Source organism: Lates calcarifer, linkage group LG13, assembly GCF_001640805.2.
Source record: "Lates calcarifer isolate ASB-BC8 linkage group LG13, TLL_Latcal_v3, whole genome shotgun sequence".
Classification (NCBI taxonomy): Eukaryota; Metazoa; Chordata; class Actinopteri; family Centropomidae; genus Lates; species Lates calcarifer.
In genome coordinates, this window is record NC_066845.1 from 18,566,901 (window position 1) to 18,592,973 (window position 26,073).

The 26,073-nt window shown below is 41.6% G+C and overlaps 1 protein-coding gene across 9 annotated transcripts in view; it reads left to right on the top strand.

Annotated features, from left to right (window-relative positions):
* The window catches only part of arvcfb (ARVCF delta catenin family member b), a 204,219-nt gene that overhangs the window by 78,792 nt on the left and 99,354 nt on the right, over positions 1 to 26,073 (top strand). For 8 of the 9 annotated variants that reach the window (XM_018668860.1, XM_051075307.1, XM_051075306.1 and 5 more), the window contains exon 1: positions 18,806 to 19,027. In XM_018668860.1, coding sequence (XP_018524376.1) covers positions 19,007 to 19,027 — 21 coding nt within the window. In that variant the 5' untranslated portion in view covers positions 18,806 to 19,006. Of the gene's footprint in view, positions 1 to 1,116; positions 1,213 to 18,805; positions 19,028 to 26,073 lie in introns of those variants that run through there. The other variant, XM_018668861.2, reaches the window with a different exon arrangement.

Consider the following 26,073-nt stretch of genomic DNA (forward strand, 5'->3'; position numbering starts at 1 on the left):
GGAATTGAGTAACTGTTGCCTCATTATTAAGAATCAGATATTGGCCAGACAACCTTCTGCCTCACATACTTAGTGAAAAATTGATTAGTAGAGTAGATGTTTACATGATGCTCCAAGCCTGAAATTATTCTTATTACTGTAGCTACAGAAATGGGAGAATATACTTGTTGCCTGTAACTGCATACATATTACCCTGGATTTCCTTAAAGAATATTAAAGTCTGGAGAAATATTAATTTAATTTTTTGCTTGTTGATATCAATACAATTTCTATCCTCACCTGAAAAAACATATCTGAAGAAGGATGACAAAGAAGTAGAAAGCTTAAGTTTCTCTGGCAAGTAAACGGCATGTCCAATCTATAGGGGTCAGGAATTCACCAATGTTTTTTAGCGCTAGACTTAATTAAGTCTTGATCATTATCTTTATCTATCTATCTATTATCTATACAAGTTTTAAAATAAAAAAATTACTGAGTGAATGGTGGCTAAGATAATGGTGGTGATATGATTGTGCTGCTGTAAATGCAAAGGCTTTGGAAAAACTTTGGACAAACTTCCTCCAAGAGGGTCCTAACAGGATATAAATAAAGGCAGCTTTGTCTAATTTTTGTCTAATGTTTTTCAGTGAAGAGAGCAGAACTGTCTTGATTTCTTCAGCATGAAAACTGAGGTTAGATTTGAATAAGACCCAGATTTCTAGCCACAAGTTTGATATATGTTCTCTGACTGCCAAGGTTAGTACAGATAATCTGAAGAGAGTTGTGAGATAAAATGATTAGTGTACATTATCTTTGTTCATCCTCTGCTGGACATCCAGCACTTAATGTTATCAAGGCAGTTAATGAGAGTGGCAATGCCGCTATTGTTATTTCAGGTATTACAGGTACATAGGTGGGTGTCGTCTGCATAAAAATGAAAATTAACACAAAACTGTAAAGTGTGATGTCTAGTGGAGGATGCAACATTATCACTATCAGATTACAGTTGTGAATCATGATTGTACATGATTGTACTGTACATATGTTTCTATATTACATAAGAGCCCTATATTAACAATGCACTGTCAGCAGGTTGACTGAATTCTTATTTACCACAGTCTTGTTTTTTATCTGCAGATCTCCCCTGGTGGACTGAACAAACGAGTCGACTCTAACAGAGCTACGCCTGTCCTCAGTCTACTTGTGGTCTGACGGCACTCACCAACATCAAAGGTACCCCTGCCTCTCTCTCTACACCTCCAGCCTCCTTTAATCACTTTGTTCAGCTCATCATTGCAGTAATTACATTTCTACATTCCTGACAGGTTTTTTTTTTTTTTTTGGTTTGAAAGTCTTCACTTTCTCTGTTATCGCTCCTTGAGGGAGGTTCACTTCACTTTGTCGCCGAGGTGCCTTGTATGATTTTTATTTCAATACATTCAAGAGCTTTTCCCTCCAGGAAATGTGCTCTCATTTCAATAATTCACACAGTTGAATCAGCTGAGGTAAATGTCAGTTGAAAACTGGTTTTAGTTCTTTTCACAGATTTTAGCGTGTTTTAAAGATGAACAGGAGTGGACGTTTCTGGTCCAGTTTCTTAAGACAGACTCAACTGTGTAATCGAGTGTTTGAAGTTTGTCACCTGTAGTTAAATACAACCTGAAACACTTAATTAGAATTTGGATGTTGTATGTGCTATGAAAGAATCTGCTTTAAAAACTTGGAGGTTTTTTTTTTCTTCTTTCTTTTCTCTCTTTAAGAAAGAGGACAGGAGTCTATTCGAGCTAATTGAAATACTGACTAATGTTCATGTCTATCAAAGCTTTGTGCACTGCTTTTAGTGTGTTCAGAGAAACCTTCTGTTGCTTCTTTTATAGTTTTGCGTGGCCTCACAATCAAGAACTGACTTTTATCTCATACACTTTAATGGAACCTTGACCTCTGCTTGTTCTTTAGACCATATTCAAGAACCAGAGTAAAAACTCATAATACAATGCAAAAAGAAAAACCATTTAAAACAGATTACTGATTTTAGAAGCTTTGTATTCTGTAGCATGTCTTTGTTGTGATAAAGCATATGAGCTGACAGGTCTTTATGAACTGTTCTGTCCCTTCAAACAGACTAACGAGACAGGTATTTGCATCAAAAAGTGTTTTGTGTATGTAGCTGCGTGTATGTAGCTGTGTGTATGTGCGTTTGTCAGTATTTTCCAGCCTAAAATCCTCCACGTCGAGGCGGTTCAAAGAAAAGGGATGAAATAAAATATGTATGGTAAACAACAGCCGCATTTCTTTTGGTCTAGCTGTGAAAGTGATCAACTATGGACTCCACACACCTCGCTAAGCTTTGCTTATCCTGGCATCACTCGGCAATACCCCTCTGGGCATTAACACTCACTTTAACGTTCCTCAAAGCAACAACGACTAGAATCCTAAATTGGAAGGGTGATTATTCCTGGTGATGGTGCCTTTTTTTTTTTTTTTTTTTTTTTTTTTTTTTACTGTTGTACATTACTGTTGCATCTTTTTAAAACTTAGGTCACTTACTGTATCAGTCCAGTGCAAATTATTTTTATTAGATATTATATATAGTATCTTTTGAAATGACAATCACCATCCAGGAACCATTCATTAAAACATGGTGACTTTACCTAATACCGTGGTAAAGTTGCCACTAACATCAACTGTGCATTTTCTTTTCTTAACTTTTTCTTAACTAACTGACTAATGAAACTCAGGGCATTCTCTCAAGGACTGACTCAAACTGACTTTCATGCACGAGTAGTAGAGTCATAAAACTCTTGTGTTGGTGAGTAGAAATTCCCAACACAGCAGATTATTATATGATTAATCATTTAATTGTCAGTCACTCTCCATAAGATCCTAGACAACCTGGACACCTTAGCTAAGGAGAAAAATTCTTTTAAGAGCCCAAAATTAGTGGCTCTGAAATGACAAAAGTGTAGCTATACCCTCTGATATTGCCAGATTGTCTCTGACTATATGAATTTATTATCATTAACAACAAAAGCAGGTAGACTGAAGGCTGCTCTCACCGCCACATCCACATCCACATCCACACACACACATACACACACACACACACACACACACACAGGAGGAGCAGGTGTTCTTAAGTACCCAATTGTGCCACTGAGAGCTGCATCCTCAGATGGGCATCAGATGGGTTTAGACAAGGAATTAATCTGAGCTGCAATTACAGCCTCTACAAAGGGGCAAATTGGTGGTGAGGGGGGAGGAAGAACCCCACCACCCACCTAGTCCCTAATCAGGTGAATGTTTCTAACTTAATATCAAGCACTGATGGTCACACTCAATTATCCTCATCCTTCACCTCCCAATCTGTTTCCCCTTCCCTTTAATAACCCCCTGTCCAGACCCCTCAAGACACGCACAGCACGCTGCCTTCACTCAAGGCGGCCTCCTCAGTAACTACAGATCTCATTTGCCTCTTGTTTGATACCTGAAATAAAACAAAGGTTAAAGCAACAGTTAGACATTTTGGAAAACACACTAAGTTGCTGTCTTGCTGGGAGCTAGATGAGAAGATTGATACAACTCACATGTCTATCTTAATAGGAAAACTGCCGACAGGGGGTAGCTATCTTAGTTCAGTCTGAAGGTAACAAAATCTGCCTACCAGCACCTCTGAAGCTCACAAATTAACTCATTTAATCTGAAATCACTGTGCCAAACCAAGCAAAAGGAACCCTGCTAAAAACCACAAATTGTTGTTTACACTTCTGTTTTTGCATGGATTAACAAACAAGATATGTTAATTAATTGAATTTTGTTACCTCCCAGACATACTCAGGCTAGCTGTTATAAAGCTATGTTAGCTAAGCTAACTGCCTGATGGCAACAGCTTCATATTTTGCATATACACTAAATGTGGTATCAATATAACTCTTGGCAAGAAAGCAAATTAGATGTTGAGCTATTGAGATGTACAATATGGTTCTCTCCACAAGGTCTCCTCATTTGACTCTCAAAACACCAATAGGCTTCAAAGCATGAAAGGTTTAACACCAAGTCCTCAGTGGAATGACTTTTTACAGATGTAGTGTGGCCTTGTGGCTAAAGCTGCATTTGGAAACTTTCCACATTAGCAGTTTCAAATGGCAGTGAGAGGTAACTGCTGGAATGCAACATCATCAGGCATAAATCCTGTTGTATAATGTCAGTGGACTGCAGACTCATACCAACTGTCCCAGTATTTGATGCTTTTCACCAGAGGATACCAAAGGAATAAGGGTGGCAAAAGATTAAATGTTTGCATTCCAGCTTGCTCTGGTCAAGAGTTCTTACATGATGCTCAAGGTAGAAACTTTTCCATGCATAGAAAACAAGAATTTCATCTTGGCAATGAGGGAATCAACAATGTATCAATCCAGCCAGGTAGGGTATTCTTCTCCCCTATTTTTGTGATTTAGTTGTAGTGTCAAATAGTCAGATAACCAGACCTCTTACTCATTTAAATCTTTTCTTGAGAATAACATCAGTTAAATACTCTCCAGTTTACCACACAGTGTGGTTTGATGGCAGAGGGTCTTGTCACTGGAAAATTTGTTTTAGGGGAGTCTAATGGACCTGATGAATAAGGTGCCAAGGATTTATTCCAGGATTTTCCAGCGAGCCTTTGAAGTGAGCTACCACTGCATCTCATCTGCCGATCCACACTCAAAATTGTGGCTGCGTGAGTGTGGATATATTTATTACTGGGCTATTTTTAGAACTGAGGGTTTGTGCTGAAGTGCGTTTATCCTTGAGGAAAAGCCTTGCAACAGCACAAGTGAAGCTTGTAGTGAGGTGCCGCATCAGTTCCACACATGGAATATGAGTCTGTTTTTCCTTTTAATTAAAGATGTTTATGCCGTAAGAGAAATCTAACACACTTCTCTTTGTGGAATTAATTAAACATTTACAATTTTTTTGGTGGCATCCACAAATGACACTTCTGTCCTTGGAGTTGTTCTTTGATATGTTTCCAGCACATAAAGCTGGTACTAACTAGGGCATGTGTAATTGAGGATGGGGTTAAATGTGCAGACCTTGGTTGTGTTTTTATCCCCTCTGACCCGGGCTGTTAGCAAACATCTGCTGAAGCAAAGCTTTAAAAAACCAGGGCTGTCGTGGTGGCAAAGGGGAATTCTTCTGATGCCCCTCCCTGTGCATTCTGGGCTATTTTAAATAGGCCTGGAGGTTGGTGTTTAATGATAAGCTGTGGGGCATAGCTGACATGCCTGCCATATTATTCCCTCTATGACTCAGGAAGCAATGGCTATGTTGCCCCCCAACCCTTTAAGGGTGTGAATCATTAGAGTCCATCATCAAGTATGTCCAATCAACATGGCTTATGGGAGTTTATTGCTGTCAGTTATCTCAAGCAGTAAATAGCTTTGAAAATAGACAAGGATACTATTTTTGCAAGGAGACATTATCTTTTCCATTTTCAAACTAAATTACCAGCTGATGACTGTAAACTCACCAGTGACAAATATTTTAGTGAGAACAAGTTTTCAAAATGGTAATGTAGAGTTGAAAATGAAAAAAAAAAAAAAAAAAGGCTATATAATGAGAAATCCTGCTCCCACATAGGATGGAGGTAACAAAAAGAACCATTTCTCTCATTCACATGGATGTGGAGTTTAACTTTGAAAACACAGACACGTATTGCTTTGTGAGGAAGAGTGAAGGAAGAGTCGTGTCAGACGAGACTCCACTCCAGATAAATAAATGATCAGCAACAAACATCAAAGAGGGATTGTGTGCTTCAAAGGGAATAAGGGCCCTGTAGTGAAGTATGAATCCTGTTTATGCACACACAAATACACATGCACACACACACACAGGTAGACATACAGACACACACGCTGTTCCTGTAATCTGACTTGTTTGAGATTGTAATTGTTTTATCTGCATTGATCATCCCCTGTTGAGCCAAACCACTCCTCCTTGATCTTTGTGATCTCTGCCTCAGTGCCAAGACCAGCTTTAAAATAATGCGTATGTGATGTAATGTGCCTCTGATTCAATGTCATTTCTTGGTTTTACCTTCTCGTTTAACCCACTTGTGCTTACATTTCTGCTTTAAAGCCATAATTTTTTAATAACTATATCTGAGACATTTCGGACACAGAGATTCATCTGACAAAATCTTAGTTTGTGATGCTGACCAGCCTGAGTTGATCCCAGTGTTGGCTCTGCATTATGTTGTGATTTCTCTGCAGCTGATTGCTTGACAAATGTCTTTCACCCTGTCTCTCTTGAACAGTCCAGTCCAAGGCCAGAACATTATGTTCCATCCACTCACCAAAGACCACATCACTTGTGCTGTAGCTGTGAAAAAATGCTTGGTTGCGTCTAAAATGTTATAAAGATGTCATGTTTTGTAAAATAGACAGGAAAGAAGTATTCCTCACGTAGAGAGGCCAAAAGTATGTGTGGTTGTCAGGGTGGTGGATAAGTGTCTAGTGCAGCCAACTTTCATTTTGGAGACTATCAGTTTGTGTTGCATTAATTAATGTTTGCTTTTCTTTAGCCATAACCATAACTGATTCTTAAGTGTCCTAACTTTAACCAAAGCTTAACACTAGTATTTGCTATGACCAGGCAAATAACCAATAGACCACTTTCCCAATCCATGACCATGCAGTGGTTGCAATTTGCCGATACTGTAGAAGAAACTACTACAGAGTTTTGCAGAATCCTCCAAAATCAACCTTCTCAAGATAATAATGCTGGACCCAGCAAAAGACTCTTATCATTTCGATTGATATGATCAACCAAATGACCAGTACTCAACTGAACTTGGGGATCTGGGGGATTTTTGGGGTCTGGGGCACTGGGTTACCTGTCTGCTATGCCAGGCTGATGATCAAGTAATGAACAACTGTGGATGTTTATTTTGAAATGTACGTAGATGATACTCTGCCAGTTTTTAATTTTGCTCTTGCACCTGTTTTATTAGATTTGGGTTTACCAATAAGCTGAATATAAGCCAGGCTGAAGAATCATATGCTGTATGTTGCTTTTCAATTTTCTGTTAACCTCTGTCTTTTTCTCTCTTGTCTTCCCTTTGTTTTTCTTTCCCTTCTCCCCCAGCTCTCCATTCTTCTTGCTGTCTCATCCCTCTGCAGTGGGGGATGTCTGTTTTCTAACACCTCTCAGTCTGCTTATCTACTCGGTCTGTATTGCAGTGGATTGGTATTTCCAACCCCATTTGTCATTGTACTGTCAACCCCCCTGATATCATGCCCCCATCAGTTATGGATATCAGGGTGTGTGTGACAGTGATATGCACTGTGGCTTGCAACTGTTATCTGGAAATCATGATTGTTGATGATGGACTGTGTGTGTGTGTGTGTGTGTGTGTGATACCAGACCTAGGTGTCCGTATGGGTGGCTGTGGGAAGCTTGCATGTGTTGGATTTGTGCCTGTAACAGTGCTTGTGTGTCAGAATGCATTATGGCTCTGTGCATGACTATATCCAATGACAGCGACATTTGTAGGGATGTGAACATTCCTTTCCACCTTTTGGATGTGCAGAAACAAGAATCTTTGTTTTTGTGACTGTGCACCGTGCTGTTTCATTCCCTTTGTTGTACTTGGAATTGGTGGATCATGTTTTAATTTCGCTGTGCTGATGTTCCAGCAATATTGTATTGAGTTTTATCTGTGGTGCCATGATTGTCTTAATTACAAGAAAGATTCAAACTTCTGAAAGCAGAGTCATAATTGGCACCCAGCAGAGCACCCTCATTATTGTCTTTGCTATGCTTGGTTTGTAATATCATAGACTTCCCATGCAGTCATTCTTTGTGAGAAGAATTTGAGCTTCAGGGTATTGGCTCATGAAAAATTAAACAGAACAGATTAACTCTCCATACTATGACCCTACCCATCATCCAGTCAGTCATTCTGATCGTTCCATTTTAATGTGTCATGTTGCTCTTTTGTTCATGATGATAATTTTAAGCTTGTGCTGTTTGACAAGTCACCAATGTCCTACCTTCTAAATAAGTCTTGTATTTGACTTTGAGGCATGCATCAGCCTGTTAATGCCACTCACCCAGCCTGTTGGGTGTGAGTGTTTTAATGACCTGGTGCCCCCTCCTCCCCCCTTCTCTTCCCTCCCTTCCTGACTCGGAAGATCTGTACAACTGCAACCAACACTGGACATGGAGGACTATGACGTTCGCTCAGCCGCCAGCATCATGGCCTCAGTGAAAGAGCAGGAGGCGCGTTTTGAACAGCTGACCCGAGCCCTTGAGGAGGAGCGGCGCAATGTCACCCTGCAGCTAGAGCGCGCCAACCTGCCTCCCAACCCCACTACCAGCCAACCGCTAGCATGGCAGCAGGTGGTGATGCAGGTAAATGATGCCAGAGTGCTGGCCAACAACCCATTGTCCTTTTCAACCACCAGCTTGACCCACCATGTGTCTGCTTCCCTGCTTACCTCTCTAAAGTGACATACGCCTCTCCTGCTCTCTCTTTCCATCTGAGCAAAAACATTCCATCGTCATGTTTGCTCATGGTCATTGCTTTTCATCACTGGTGGAACTCAATAATCTCTCTGTTCAATTTCTCTGTGATTTGGAACTCTTGTTCCCATTGTCTGAACCCACTGTCCTGGATGTTGTGCTATAATCTGCTCTGTGGTGACTCATCTTTGAAAGAGAGCCGATGAGATTCAACCTCTCATCCTGTCTTCATTCACCTCCCTCCTTCTACGCCACTGCTTGCCATCCAATCCCATCTCCTTTCGCCCACTGGTCTTTGATATTGTCTGGTGGCGCTGCTGATTGGATGTGGCCTTTCGCCCAGCTCTGGCCAGCGTCTGGAGGATATTAGAGTCCTGGCCAGGACTCCTGTCAATGCTGGCTGACTCTGCAGGGCAGGAAATGTAAGATGTAGAAATGAGACAGCTGTAATCCTCTAAAAATGTCAGCAGTCACAACAGCCCATTGATTTACACACTTCAAACTGTTAGCCACTGAGGGAAAATGTTACAGTTAACGCTTCCTCTGTTAGTAACTCCCAATGTCAGGCAACATAACATCTTATTACGCTGGTTATTTTCAGCCTTTGAAGGGTTGACTGATGCATGTGTTTCTGTTGTGCTGATATCCTCATAGCACTTTCTCCTGTTTTTACACATGGGAATGATCACTTCTTTGAAGAAACCCTTTTAGACTTTACACATGTTTTACTAACTAGAATTTGAAAGCACAATTTGGTAATGGAGCACCTGTAGCGCTTAGATGCATCACCTTTAATCATGCTAAAGGAGGTAGTCTCATGTATTATTGATGTAGCAAGACTTGAAGAGATGGAACTGCTTTGCCTACGTTTGCCTGCAGTTGTATTTGCCTGCAGTCACATTTTGTTAACAGCCGGTGTCAGTGTTCTTTTTTAAAGGGCTTGCTGCCAATTTGGCCTCATAAAGGGAAAATGAAGAGGATGCAGGAAATATATGGAATGGTAAAGTAAAGTTGTCAACCTCTCACCCACCACAGGGTCCGGCAATCTACTGCATTTATATGTTTGTGTGTGTGTTTGTGTTTTGTGTATAAGCATGTGTGTGTGTTTAAGAGATAGAAACCCTCCCCCCTCATAAAGTGGTCAGTGATTTACTGGACAGTGCTTAACATGACAGGCAGTGAATTAAGCTGCTTTCTCACACTATCACTCACAGATCAGACTCACAGATAAGTGTGTGTGTGTACGTGTGCTGCACCGTTAGACCCACTCCATTCTCATAATGAGGTGGTATGAGCAATGAGGAATGCATCAGGTTGCTCTCTTCCTCTCTGTCTCCTCCTTGCTTAGCTTACCCCCCACCCCTCTCCACACACACACACTCACGCGCAATCCTCCGGCTACATGATAAATTAAAGTGGAGCATGGCTCAGTCGCTTAGGGTTCAGATTCACAACCCCAGGGCCAGACTCAATGAGGCCCACCATTGTTTAAAGCTGGGGTCAGAAAAGAAAAAGTGGACCAAGTCTGATTAATGAAATCAGATTCAAATAATAAGTAGTGGTGATAAGCTACTGATCTAGATAGCACTCTGCCACACAGTGCTGACCCTGGAACAGATTGGGTCTACACGTCAGTGGGCAGCAACACTTTTATCTGCCTTCATCATTTGAGATTGATGCAGGTTACTTCACATGCATCAGCATAGACCTGTATGACTGGACACTTCTAACAGTGCACTAAGATGCTCATCGCTGCCTAACTCCAGCTTTCCGATTTTAACACAGCATGCTCCTCTGTCCAGTACAGCCTGGATGTGGAGTGAGGCATGGCCATGGACTGCAGCCAAATGACTCAAATAAATCATGCAGTGATGGTTTGACAGTGTTATGTGGAAATATAGCAGTTATTTCCTCCTTAAATTTAAAGTCAAGAAGATTTGTAGCCTTTCTAGATGTTAAGTTTGGTGACAAATCTTTTGGCTAATGCTCATGTGAACATAATAATTTTGCACAATAAAGAAGAGTTTTTAGCCTCTCTAGCAGTCAGTCCACTGATGCAAAGCACTACTGTGCCTAGGTACAGCCTCACAATAGTGGTAACATGGGTGTAGATTCATGGCCTTGTTCCAAAAAGAAAATCTGAGAGTAAAATTGAAACTTTTCAAGAATTTTATGTTGTTGTCGTTGGCTACAGATGCCACATACCGCTCACAGTTCTCTATCATCTAAATCTGTCCTTCACAGAGTGAAGACAAAATAATAGTGCCAGCAATAAACAAATCACATTCTGATATTAACACAAGCTGGAGTGCACATGACTGAGGAGGATTAAAGAACATTGTGATTCAACATGTTTTAAATATCATTTTGTGATATTTGTTTTGGCACTGCCTGATGGTAACACAGTGAGTGTAAAAAGGTAAATCACCACAAGACACTTTGTATCATTGTATTGGAACAATGAGTGCGGGAGAGGTTCTTGTAAACAGCACTGGCCTACTTTCTAAGACCTTACTAATTAAATTCTGATCCTCATTCACTTCAACATAACACTTTATGAATTGCCGCCAAGGAAGAGACTTAGACTGTTTATGCTGCGCCGTCCTGTGAGGAAAATCTGAACATTGCTATTGGACACTCCATTAGCTTTCGTGATGAAATTATCAGTAGAGATTCAGTGACACGGACCGAGGTGCCTTTCAATCCGCATTCACTGACAGCCCCAACATGTGACCACTTACATGCTAAGATCATACCCTTTCTTCATTTGATATCGCGTTTCTCTGCAGTAATTGATTTTTGCCTGAAGGAGCCTTATCGCCAAGGCTCTGAAAGGTCAAGTGGCACATGGTGACAGTTCAATGTGTGGAGAAAGGCAGACAGCACTCAGACAACCACGTCTGTCTGGAGCTAAGGGACAGGGTGACCTCATTTCATATACACCAGACAGCACATGCATAGATCCCATCTTGTGGCATGTACAATCACCCAGTTTCATTGAAAAGGAAACTCTGGATAATTTCTCGCCCCATGGATGTCATAAAGTGTTGGTGTTTGGTATTCAGATGCTATATTCAGCAGGCTTCTAGCACTGCACAGGCATACCATCCCTTGTGCAAATGTTGTGGGAAGTTTTCAAAGGCTTGTGAGCTTTAGAGAGAGGGAACAGTGCAGCCTTTGATCTGTGCTGCTGTCTGTGGTGAAGATGTACAGGCCCCGGCCCTGCGATGGCACCACAGTACTCAACCAACAATCGCTTCAGCTGCCCTCCACCCACTTTCATCCCCACAGCCCCCCAGCCCTGTCTAGGCACAATAGATACAAAGGGCTGAGGGTGCTATAGCGACAGAAGATCTATCCTTCCCCTGGCAGGGCCCGGGAGCTCCTGTACCCTCGTAAATCACCTGCCTAACAATGAGCCTTAGTTTGCCCCCCTTCCCTCCCTCTATCTTCCCCTGTCTTCTTCCCTCACTTTGCCATCAAAACCCTTCTTGCCTCCCAAAAACACCCTAATTACCTTGGTGTGAAAGTGCCTCCTTTTTTTATTTTTGTGTACCACACTGTTTCCGTTGCCCTCCTGCACTTATTTCCTCTCATAGTTCCGTGTAGCAGCCTGTGGAAAAGTCACATTTAAATTCAAACAATGTTGCTCCAAATGGAACTCCCTTGTCTATAGGATATGACAATCTTGAACTGCTGATGTTCCCACTCATATTTTTGTAATAATTTTAAATAAAAACAAATAGAGGAGCAGCACTGTAGTTTTACAGTTATCTTGGTATTGAAGGTACACTTCCATCAGCATGTTACTGTCTATAGCAGTGGTTCCCAGAGGTTCCCAATCTACAAGATGCCGATATCTCAGCAACTATTAGATGGGTTATCATGACATTTTAATGACTATGAATAGATGCCATCGTTCAAAAGAGTCTAAAGGCAATTTGATCCATTTACAAATCTAATAAATGTATCATACATTTTCTAGCAAAGACTTCTTTGCATTAAATTTAGTAAAAATGCAGGGTGCGTGCGCTTTTTATGTTCTAGATAATCTTTTATTCACCCCATTTCAACGTTAGGAGTCAAGTTTGAGGTGATGGCCCATGAATCACACTGCTAACTGCTCAAGGAGAAGGGGCAAGTCCTTTTTGTGTCTCAGCTCAGTACCGGGACTGACATGGAAGGACAGGAATTTTTACTCAGGGTTGGGGTTGTGCATATTCCTCTTGTTCACATGAACAGGGAAAGAGAGGTTTGAAGGGAAAGCAGCAAAAAAGCCTTTTGTACTGTGGGCTATTTATATTCCCCAGAGGTGGCTCAAACCTTCATCCTTCAAATCAGCCCCCAGCACTGGTGGACTTAATGCCTGTCCTGGTGCACCTCCCTGCCATTTGATCACAATCCATTAAACCATTACGCTCACTAAAAGCACTAAGGGGCTATCTGAAAAATGCTCCCATTTCCTTTACCACACATCCTCTCTGTGTACTTGCATAGGTGAACAGACTAGACTAAATATCTTTGAAGGGCACTGCCTCAGTTTGAAAGTTTCTGGAGAGCATGGAAGTTTATGTCTGTACTTGAAGATGACCACGATTGCCAAACAGTCTACTGGGCTTGGCTGCTAAGTTACTAAACTGCATAGCCCATGTGTTTAAAATAAAGCCCCTTTCCTTCACGGGACACCAGTACCACCTGTGGAATGTGACCTCACCCCTCCCAGTGTCCAGCAGGATAACCAAACAAGGCTGGACGTTGACCCCTTTCAACTGAAAATAACTAAATTGAAAACAGTTTTAGAACTTTGTACCAGGGCTAGAGGTGTTCTTCAAAGCCTTAATTTAATTATCCTCATGAGTTTAACATACTGGTGCGACATTTTTATGACATGACTTACAAGCATGTAAATATTCATCAAATGAGGAACAGAAGCAGCACTGAGTCTTGTTCTGGGAGGTTTGTAAATTTGCACTTTATTGGACAGAGCATTCCTTAAGACTACAAATGCCTTAATGGCAAATGGGATTTCTTTGAAATTTCACCCCAGTGTGTTACTTAATTAAGGTTACTACACTGTGAATATTCAAGTCTATTGCCAAGTAAATCAAATCAAAGAGTTTCAGCCCAGCTCTCCACAGGATAAACTGCAAAACTGTCTTTCACTTTATTGCTGTGAAACAAATGCATGCAATCATGTAAACTGGCCTTGGGATCTAATGTTAATTAAAAAATACAAATGGACTTTTGTTGTAAGTGTTTGGATGCCAGAGCTACACTCTCAGTTCCAGGAATGTGACTCAAACTCTGCATTTAAACAGCAGTTGAATGAACTTAGAAAGAGAGGCCTTAACTCTCAGGTGGGTACTTTACCTGGAATTAGCCTAAAATCCCATTTCCGTTTAATGCAATCTAAAACAAACCTCTTGGAGTTTGCTAGTAAATAACTGATCTTCCACCTGTGTGCACTGATGTGGTTATCAGCATCTGAATCCTTAGACCATCAGATTACAGCCAGAACCACACATGCGTCTGGAAGTGTCTGGAATTTGCAAACCTTTGCTGTTGTGGTCAGAGTCGCACAAGCACACTTTGGTTAAAAATCATGTAATTTGTCTTTAACTGAAGCCAGGCTGCAGGGCCCTCTTTACATGTCGCCGTATTTGAAAAGGGTGAAGTGGAGAGAGGTTGGTCTTGGTATGTGAACTGTCTCGCATGGCGTGCCTGAGAGTGATTCTTGTTGGGTAGAGGGTGGTGGTAATAGTGCTGGAATGTGTGAAAAGATGTGCACTAATCTTGACAGTCCTCCTCCTCCTCCTAGGGCCTCATTCAAGCCGATCATTCTGTGCTGAATAAGGACAGATATACCAAGCACTTATTCCATGAATGGAAAGAAATTCACCTTTGAACTTTAACATGCTTTTGATGAATCACAATTACAAGTGCAACTGAACTTGATGACTAAAGAAGCCAGCTGAATCCTGCCAAGAAGCTTTGGATCTTAAGCCAACTGGAAACTGAGGCATATGAGAAATAGAATTTTACATCAAACTGGCACCTTATATATTCACCAGTTAATTGGACCACCTGTCAACAAGAAATCTTAAAGAGATAAAAACAGTTTATCATGAAATTTGGCAGAGAGATAGGTATTAGGGCATTCAACAACTAATTAAATATCATTTGTAGACATTCCCCTGAACAACCAATAGAGAAGCTCCATTACAAATCCAAAGGGTATGTTCATCTAAATGAAGGTGACGGGAAAATGTTTTTTTGGGTGTAAAAGTTGATCATTTGCTGTGTGTCAGCCTCAAACTGGTTCAGATTCAGTTGTTTGTGCCTCATTCAATGTCCCAATTATGCATGACAAGATGGAAAACTAGGAAAAGCCTAACCCTGTTATAGTTGTATTTTAAATCTAGCAGTGCAATTACAGTATTGTGACACAAAAACAGAAAATAGAACCTTTTGATCTGAAGTGATGTCATTTAAACAGAGCTTTATTTCCCTAAATGAAGGGAAAATTGCCTTTTTGCAAGACAAAAGCCCCCAATAGATTGGACTCTAATCCTCTGCATCGCTGAATAGCCATTTTTCAAGGGGAAAATAAAACATGATAGTAAAAGTCATTAGATAAGGGCTTTTTTGCAAGCTGTGCCATTGTTAGAATAAACAGCAGTCAGCCTGTAGCAGAGCAGATCATCTTGGCCCCGTACACTCTCACACATACATTATTTTTTGTCATCAGGCCCCTGTACTGTCCAGTGATTGTTTAAAGAAGTCAGTATTATCTTTAAAATCACTCTACATGCATCTTTTGCAGACTTGCTTTGTGGGGTATTTGTTTGAACTTACTCACCTCCTCGTAAAGTTTCCAGGCAGAGTGGAAAAAGCTTTTGAAGTACTTTTCAAAATTAGATGTCATTAAAGTTCCCTTTGAAACTGGAGATATAAAAACATTATTATTTTTTTTATAATGAAATGCCGTGGATATTTTCATGTTGGTTCTCTTTCAGTCTATTTTCTGTATTTGCTTTGGCTCCTTTGTCTTTCTCTTTGCTTTCTCTGCCTCTGGTATCTTGAATGGAAGTGAAAAACACCATTTTAACAGATGCAGCTTCATTGGAGGTGTCTGGCTTTCAAAGTGTGGCTTGTTGCTGCACATTAACCTTTCTACCATCTGCTTCACACCGTACGTCCTGACAGAGTAAAGCTGACTTCAGGAGCTTTGATTACAACTCTTGGATTATTCATACACCTTGTACATTCATTTTACAAGGCCCAGGCATGTGGGTTGGCTAGACTCTAGAGAATAGAGCTTTTGTCTGACAGTAGCAGGTATTCCTGGAAACAGTATGTTTCACCTACCTGTGATGTTGAAGACATTCCAGGAATTATTTTTAAATGAAATGTCAAATATACTTTTTTAGATATTAAGCTTACCTCAACCTGTCTTGTCTATTTTATGCTAGTTGTCAATTTTCTACATTTCTAGTATAAGAGGGCTTATTGATAACTCCTGACAGTAGTGTTCAACCTGCAACAGCATTTGTCAGACATGCTACCACCATGGTTTGAGGAATGGTAGTACCCCCAATTGGCTCTGGACTGAAATATCTCAACAACTACGGACTGCCATGAAATTTGGTTTAGATATCATTGGTACCCAGAGAATGAATCATACAGACGTTGGTGATCCCCTGATTCTACATCTTATACCACCAAGAGATTGACTTGTGTTATTATGAGTGACATGTCTGACATATATTGGATAGATTGCATAGAATTTGGTGAAGATATTCATACCCCAGAATGAATTGCAGTCACTTTAATGATGCCCTGACTTGTTATCTAGCGCCATCATCAAGTCAAAAAATTCTAGCCAGCCAGTTCTTTGGTTTATGACCAAATATCTGCAAAACTAATGACATTCTCATTAGCCTGGGTTGTACTTTGCATTTACTGCAAGTTAGCAAAATTGTAAGTTAGTTAAACCAAGAAGATGAACTTTGGAAAGTATATTTGCATGACTGATGTTAGCATTTAGCTCAAAGCACTACTATGCACAATTATAACAGAGCCAGGTAGCATACACTCATAGTTTTGTTTAAGTCTAGATAGTATGGGAATTTGGAAGATGTTCCTTAAAACAATAAACACAAGATTAAACTATAAATTGTGACCCACGCAGAACACACACACAGATTTATTGAGAAAACAAAGAGTGATGCTTCTTTTCTCATTTGCTCCCATGAGTATTCCAGGGCACTTAATGGATTTTTAAACAAGGTTATGAAACTCACTCAACGCTTAAATGGCTTAAATGGCTTAAATGGAATGTGATATTGCAAATCACATAAGAGAAAGAAATGCACTGCAGCTGAAGTTACAAGACTTTTTTAAAAAAAAAAAAAAAAAAACACTTTTTGAAGGTAATGTTGGCTGGATGAATTCTTAATGGTATTGTTGAGAGTAAATAGATCTAAATGTAATGGTGCATGGTGGGCCAGGTCTTTCATTAAGAACAAATGGAGCAGTAACATTCAGGGAGATGAAATAGCACTGCCAAGCTTGTGGAATGCAAAACCTCAGCCATTCCCCCTCCGTTTGGGATTTCTCCTTTCTCTGTTTTCTGTTTTTAGTCCAGTCATCCTTTTTCTCTGTCCTGTCTGTTCAGACTTCTCTCAAAGTTGTCCTTAGTTAAGCTTCCATCCACGTTATTAGATTAACATTCCTTCTCAGTCTTGGTCACAGTCATAGATATTTGAATGTGAATTCTTTCACGTACGTCCCACCCCTCCCTTATATCAAGTGCAGTGAGAGGAATGGGACAAAGAACTAGAGAAAAGGAGCTGTGTGTGCATGTGTGTGTATAGGGTGTAAAAATTCGTAGAGTATGGGGTGCCATCGCTTCAGTAGGGGCAACTTTTGTGTTGTGTGTGAGCCCCCCCCATCCTCTGCTTTTTCCTCGTCTCTCCCTGTCTATGCCAACAAGGAGGAGGGGTTGATGAGTTGACAGACAGACGCAGCTGGAGTGCATAAAGGGAGCTGGTCCCACCCCACTAAGATGCCAGAGATAGAGTGAGAGACATAGACCCAATGAGACAGAGAGAGGAAGGGAGGCAGAGAGAGAGAGGAAGAGAGATAGAGAGAGAAAGGAGGAGGAGAGAGGGAGCGCTGCTACACAGCTCCTGCTGCCTGTCTGGGAACCCTCCTTTCTATTAAGACACCTCCTCTTTCCCCCCTTTCTCTCAGCCCCGGAGGTTTTTGTTCTCTCTCTGGCTAACTTTTTTTGTTGAGTGTGTGTGTGTGTGTGTGCGAGCGCACAGTTTAGTTCAGCTCCATTCCTTTTCTGGGTGGGGGGTGGGGGGTGGGGGGTGTTCTGCCCCCTGTCTCTCTCCATTCCATACATCCATACAGCATCTCTCTCGAAGGGGAGAGCAGGGTCCTCTTTCAGCTGTGTCAAACTGGCTTTAGATTTAATTACACTGGATGCATAGTGGTCTTACTTTCAAAATAAAAGCATTACCAAAAAAAGCCTGATGCAACTCATACTTGTTCTCTGAAGGAAAGACCAATTGTCAAGTACAATAAAACACACACTTGTTTAGATGACTGTTTTTAATATCAAAATAGTAATACACACCTACTATGACTGTGACCTCTAATATGGACAACGGAAGGTGCATTATGCCACAGTTTTTTGAGAATCCTGGACTTACACTCTCAGTGATATAAAAGTTAATAATGACATTGATTTTGCTATTGTTTTCTAAATTCAGGAGCTAGCATCCATGATAAAACACACAGCACATGTCTCTCAAGAGACGTATTGTAAAGCATTCCAACCAGTTCTGTAGACATTATAGCAATGGCTGAGAAATCATTTAAGATGATCAGTATTACACAGACATATTACATTTCTTACAGACTGTTTTATTGAATATAATGTTTATTTATATAGGATGTACTATTAACTACTACAGGGGCTACTATATGATTTGTAAGTACCTTGCTTTGAAAGCTTAGGTTGTGGAATATGGTTAAAGTGTTTTGGATTTGGGACCTGTTCAAAAGACATGAAACATAACACTAATCTCAATGTCTTATTGGTTCATTTTCTCTTGTAACAACATAATTTCAACCTTCAACTTGAATAGTGATTTTTTTCTGGTTGTTACAAATTTAACTATTGCTCAGCAGGCAAATCATTAAACCTATCTTTTGCGAGTATGTGTAATCATCGCGCTTTTAATTTGAAAGGCCCATAGCTATACTTCCTGTATTTCTCTGGCTAACTCCGTTTAGCTCGACACAGCTGAGTAGAGGATGGCTGCTTGCTTCTGAGCTGCTACCTCTGCGCTCACAGAGGGAAAACTCAACGTAAATAGACGAAGAAAACGTGAGGAAACGAGAGGAGGAGAGGAGGGAAAGGAGAACTTTTCCGAGAGGTGGAAATAGTTGTCACATATTTCCCCGGGAGGCTTTTATTTTTTCGGGAACGAAGGGGGGATTTTGGACCATGCCTGCTGAAGTGAAACAGGTTAGTGTTGCTGTGCCTGCCGGTCTCCTCTCTCTCCTCTCATCGTATCTTCAGCCTGTCTGACTCTTCTTGTCTTTCTGCTCTTCTTAATTGATTCCTCATTGTTTGGATTTCGTTGCATGCTTCTCATTTTTAACAAGAACAACACTCTTTTTGTCCTCTAGATAGCTTTTTTCCCACCCAGTTATAATATGAGAGCAGTGATCCTCAGATTAATCGATGTCCTTCAGGACGATAGTGCGCGCGTGTGTGTATTGTATGTGCACATATGGATGTGTAGTCTGTGTAGATGTGGGTATGCTTATCTGTGTACAAACTGCTGCATGACATCAAATACAGTAGGGCTACGTACTTACACCACTTAGCGACCATTTCATGCTGTAAATAGTCTGAGATGACCATGAGATATGTTTAGTGGTGGTCCCGTGTGTGCATTAGTGTGTGTGTGTGTGTGTGTGTGTGTGTGTGTGTGTCAGGAGGACTGCCTTGCAGTAAAGCAGTGCTGTGACTTATGAGTTCCCTGACACATTCATGGGCTCAGACCTGTCTGTATCACCCATAGAATGACTGGTGTGATCATGGGACAAGCAGTGAAGTATTGAAAGTTTGTCCCCGATCATCGCCTGTGAGGCTTTGAATGAGCCTGGGACAGGATTTATAGCCTGAGCTGTAGTGCCAGTTGTGTGAGAGACATGGCATTAAACCCTTTTGTCTTTCCCTTGCACAGATACCGCAGGAATGTGCTTTTGTTAGCTCTTGCGAGTGTGTTACTGTGTCTGTGTGGGTGTGTATGTACCAGGGCATGATGTGCATACATTATTGGAAGAGTTCCCTGTGTTTGAAGCGCATCCACAGGCAGCCTACACCATCACAATGCTCTTTTCCCCGCCGAGCTTGGCAGAACTCAGATGTTAAAAAAAGGAAGACAGATATCCAAAAGAAAGAAGGAAAGTGCAGGAAAAAAAATCTGATTGAATAAGGTCAACTTCTCATCAATGCTGCTCTCCTCCGTTGGGCTGAGAGGGGTGGAGTTAACAAACCCCTGTCTGGCAGGCAAAAACATTCTGTCAGCTCTCCACCTTGCTCTGATAATAATATGTTAACAGTTGCCCCCCTGGACGGATGCCACTTCATAACTTTAGGAGCATTTGCCAAAAAGAGAAGCTGCTTTTCTCCCTCACACACTCATTGTTCTTTCCATCCCTTGGTTTTGATAAGTTTGAAGGCTGTACCCAAGTGCGTGTTGATGGATCAAAAGCAGGGCAAATGTTGCCTGTTGGAATCTGTAGGCTTGGATTATGTGAATGCGTGTCCACAACCTGAGAGCATGTCCTCCCCAAATGCATCCCAAAATTGGCCAAAGACCATGACCCCCGTAGGACTGAGATAGTTGGCATAGTTGGAGGCAGGCACGCATCGTGGTGTGACCTTTTCAACTCAGCATTCAACATTCCACCGCTAGAAAGCACCTGCTTGAGCAGTGCTGAAGAGGAAGATGGGTCAACATGTGTCCAAGTCATACTTAAGCCATGGATGGATAAATTTCAGTGTCCATGTTATTGATTTGGTTGTCATTCTCCTTGCTTTTGCTCAGTTATGGCACTTGAACCTTTATGAATACTGTAAAACAAGAGCTTAGTTGCCATTTGAACCCTTTCCGGCCTGTAGAAGAATACTTCTGAAAAGAATACTGTATTGTACTGTGTTGTATGTTCCCCACAGAATCCAATAGCTTCAAATCAGTTTTTATACACCAAAGAATTTAGATAGAAAGGAACATTGAGAGAGATACTGCTCTCTGCCTTGACCCCATCTTAATGCTGCAGCAGAGTTTACAGTGAATGAGTTTTAGCCCACTGCAGATCACTGCATAGCCCTCAATTAGTGGGGGAGCCTGCACCAGACCACGTCTGAGTTAAATATAAACATGCCTTTATTTTAGAACTTTACACTAGCAGGGTAGCGCACAAATCCTCTGAATTTAGTTGCAGAGGCTATAGCATCTTCAGCTCATGAAAAATAGAAGAACAGATTTGTCGTGAAGGAGAAAGAAAAACATTATGAATAATCCAGTAGTCATCATCTTGCCAAGGTCTATCAAAAAAACGACTTTACTTCTCCTCCGCAAGCTAGAAGGACCCGTCTGAATAACAAAATAATTCATCTGTGATACAGCCAAAGACTAAAGAAGGTCTTGTCTTCAGACTGTGGGTTACTGCCAGATTCCTGACAGCTAGCGGGGTTTCAGCTACAGCAACTGAACGTTCCCCTCCTCTCCGATGCTGTTTGATTTCTTACCAAAATTAAAAAGCCGTCACACTTCCCTCTATCTCTTTTTTCTGCGGGGGCGTTTTTGTACGACAACTCGGCCGTCCTTGTGCATTCTTTCCCATTCCTTTCCTCAGGCTCCCCCTGTGTGACTGCAGAAGATGTGCAGATCAATATTTGAAGACATTTAGAGCATGAGGAGTGGCATTGTTTGGGGAGTGGAGGTCATACACAGAATAATGCCAATGACCGGAAACATATGAATGGTCAATAGCTGTGGAGAGTACATCAGTGTGAGGGGCATTTACTGTGGGGGTTGGGAGCAGGATGGGAGTAGGGGGGCTCATGAGTGCTGTTGTGTTTTGAACGTGAGATGGTCTTGGAAGAACTGTGATCATATGGTGGTCGGTGCCTGGTGACCGGTGATACCAGATGGCTTTCCCGTCACACAGCCTGTCCATACTGGCCATTCTCCCCATGTTTCCCATACCGTTCTCATGGCTGCTCTTATTGCATGACCCATGACGCAACATGGCGTGACATGTTCTGGACATCTTTTGATCAATTCAACTGTTTGGGGCTTCAACAAATGATTATTTTCATGATTAATCATGATTAATCATGATTTCATGATTAATCTGCCAATCACTGTCTATTAATTGTCAGAAATTGGTTTAAAAAATGCTTATCACATTTTCTCAGAACTGATGTTGACATGCTGAACTTAGATGATTAATCATTTATCACTTTTAAAAATTATAATTTTCTGTTGATTGATGTCCTGTTCAGTTGGAATACCTCCCTACAGTTTTGAGCACGCTAGCTACACAGTTGATAACTCAATTTGTCAACTAAGTGATCTTTGCGCTATATATTGTGCAGTGATTATCATATATTATGTTTCTAAAAGCTATTGTACAGTTACTATAGTTATTTTTTGAAAGATAGATTGGTTTACTATATCTGAAATCTCCTGATGCAAGATTATACCTGACATCTGCTCTGCCAAGTGGGTTTAAACAAACACTAAAAAATATGTGCAAATGCGATTTGACCCCAGCAAGTCTTACACTGTACTATACATAGTACACTGTATGTTCTTTCTGTGGCTCATATGAACACACCCTCACGTTTTTGATGTTAACTCTGCGGTTGTGTTCTGTGGAGCACTAGGGGTCTATGCCACTCAATCCTTGGCACCACAGACCACCCCCATACCCCCCGCCCCTCCCGTCTGCCTTGGCTTCCCCTCTCTTCTGTCCTAACCCATTTGGCTGGCTGACAGTGTGACCGATGCAGGCCTGCTCTCGTTCACTCACTGTCTGACCACTGGCGAGAACCATAATGCTCTCTCAGCTTTCATCATCACACTGATGGAATTAAAAAAAGGTGAGTGGCAGTAAATTGGAAGGCTGGAGGGGGGTGCTGGAGATGGATGCTTTCATACTGCTATGTTTGGAAACAGCACTGGGGAGAAGAAGCAGCGCATTAATGAGATGGCAGCTTATTATCTTGCTAGAGCTGTTTTTTTTTTTTTTTTTTTTTTTTTTTTTTTTTACCTATTCAGCTTTACAGCGTGCCTGTTATCAAAAATGTATGCAGGGTGCATACAATATGAATGCACATTCTTCAAAACATTACATTGTGTTTCCCGGGGTTACATTTTGTACAATTAACGTCCAATAACTTGTTAATGACTTCTTGGCTGATTGAGAGTGTTTTTGTGTTTTTCCTGCTGCCAAACACAGTAAATCCTTTAGCAGTGAGGTGTAGACACGGTGTCAGGCCACTCTTCCTTCAGCAAACAAATTTACACACACGCACACACATACACGTGCATGCTGGAGGCTACAGAGGAACATCAATTGGATCCCCGGCTTATTCACTCACTATTTGTCTGCGGGCCACAGACAGGGTCGCCCTGTTTATAAGGGAGTGGTTTCATGCTTTCCCTGACTGTGTCCAATAAACACCCTCCTATCTGAGCTTCTGGAAGCCAGCAACAAGAGCCATGTTTTTGATCGGGTAGATAAGAAAGCCACTTGCCTCAGAGAAAGCCGAAGAAGCTCTGTCACACTGTGACCAGGGAGCTGGGGAAGTAGAACCCATTATACTTAGAATAAAATTGCACTTCACATCAAGGCTGTAATTATTATAGTGACAATATTTATGATAATGTCATATCTGAATGGTGTAATTACATAATAGCAACAGTTTGGTTATTACATAACCTGATACTGTAATACAGGAGATATATGAGATATCTCCTGTTGGGGTTGTAGGCTTGCACTCATGTACAGTATGTGCAAGTTGCTTGTATATATGTGTGTTTGTGTCAGTGTGTTTGCATGTGTCACCACTGCCACCAATTGCACTGTAACTGTCTTAGTTTGATATTGATAGTACAGGTTGAATTTAGGGGAAGAAAACAGTCATTCATGCGCATTAGATGAACTGCAGGAACATAAAGAGTCCTTAAAATAACCCATGGGATTAATGGATTAATGAATATATGTGCAATTTATCTTGAACGGAACATAAGACTGTCAAGAGTCCATGGAAGTGTAGTGGAAGTTCTTTCCATTTGCTCTTTCCTCACTTTTCCCACTCTTCCTGTGTTCCATGCTGGGAACACTGCTGCCACCCAGACCTTAAGTCGGAGAGAGATCTAGTTCTGGGGCCTTTTCAAAAGAACTGGGACTTCTTTGACAGTTACATATAGCTCATATAGGCTCCACCCCCTCTGTCCTGCAGCTGGGGACCTCTGTGAGGGGCCCTGAGGGGGAAGGTCAAAGTCCTCATAAAGCTTCCCTCAACCAGAAACACAGGAACAAATGCCTCCCCACTTCTCCCTTTCTCTTTTTAACCCCCTCCGGTACCATCCACATTGTACAAGGCAGCGCGCGCAGTGTAGCCATGGGGGCTGGGGAAGCAGGACACAGCTCAGGCTCCTCTTGCATGTTTAGTCTGGAACTTTCTTTTGAGGGATTAGCCCACTTCCTGCCTCCAGGCCGGCCGCTGGAAGCAGTCGGGATGCTGAGGAGAGCATCGATCCTCCATCATCGTACCATCTGTCTCATGCTGCCTTTTGGGATTAATGATTCCTTCTGACAGCTCTTTAGTAGGGCTCTATCAGTGCCGGCTGACTATTCTGATTACACTGACATGTGGCAATGCGAGGAGTTTGCATGAGGCATCCGAGGTTTATTTAGTTTAACTGCTGTAAAGAATCATCAGTTGTTGGGGTTTTGGAAAACCAGCTTAAGCCAAATCAAAATGGAGAATAATTACCTCAGTAAATCTACATGTTTTCCCAGATACATCAATACGCATATCATACTTATTTGACTAAATGCTTCCAAATGCGTGTCTCTGAATCAGTGACTGGTTGGATGAGGCATACACCTGTGACCCGCTGTGTATCATTAACTATAACTTTTGTCAAACACTCAAGTTTGTTCAGCATGGTAATTCTGTTACAAACCTAAGATGTGAAGTGTATGTAAATTCAGCACAATCAAAAGTTTTTGTTTTTAGATCACATAAGATAACATTCATCAGCAGTTGCATTGGAATAAAAGAAAAAGTCATAATTGCAAGGTAAACTAGACATCATATTGACTCAGAGTAAATAATCCTGTTGTATCAAGAACTGATTTTCTGATTTGAATTTGATTCTGTTGACTGGTTTATCTGTGTTTTTTTTATTAGCAAATGGCTCATGTTGTGCCTTTGTGTCTGAAAAACCAGTATGCATCTAACCATAATAGACCCAGGTTTTGCTTACTCAGAGCTCAGTCACAAAGCCTGTAGGGAGTTTAAAGTGAGGACTGGCGGTTACTGACTGACCCGCTGGCGGTTGAAGTGCGCTGATGAGGTCCGGCACTTCATTAGAATGCTGCTCTGAACCTTGCAACACATAATAGTTGCTGTAACTGCTGATGGCTTTGGTCCAGGGAGAAAAATAGAAGAGAATGATAGAGGAGGAAAGAGTGAGAGGGAATGTCCAAACCACTGTAAGCTGACCGGCCTTGGGGCCGCAACGGCCCCTGCTACATGAAGCCACAGCTGCCACAGCTCTGGCCCCAACCTGGCCTACACACAAACATTATGCTAACCAGTGGCAAGAGTTCAGCCAAACCATGAACACAACCTCTTAAAATGAGAAAGATAAACGGGTTCCTGGCATTCTCAGTGCTGCTGATTCTCCTGGCAGACAATTTATTTGTACAGTTCAATGGTTTCTACAATAGAGGCATCCAGACACTGGGCTGGCTGTCATATGCCATTACATGTGATGGCACAGCATTGTTACTCATCTCCTCATCTCTTGATATGTGCGTAGCCCATTCCTAGAGGAGCCGCTGGTGAACAATGGAGTGATGCGCCTCCTCGCACATTCCACATGGCTCTATTGAGTTGTCTAATGAACCTCTACTGCATGCGTGGCCTGCACTGGCTGCTGTGGCTCCACGAAATACCATCTCGGCCCATCACACCCCCTCATATTTAATTTGTTTGGAATGCGTAATAGGCTGTGAAGTGGAGCGTGGTGCAGTGTTGATCTGTTCCAACCAGGTCTGCGGATACGGAGGGACAGGTGCCAGCCATCAGTGGAAGGTGCTGTACTTAACACTCTGCGCAGTCCTGGCCCTGTGGTGTAGGCTTTTTAGAGCTGCCAGTATCCTGTTGCCTCGGCCAAGCAAGCTTTTAGTTTGGTAATAGGACATCGTAGCTGTGTGTTCTTTTTCTGAAGAGGGGGCAGCTGAAAGTTGGAC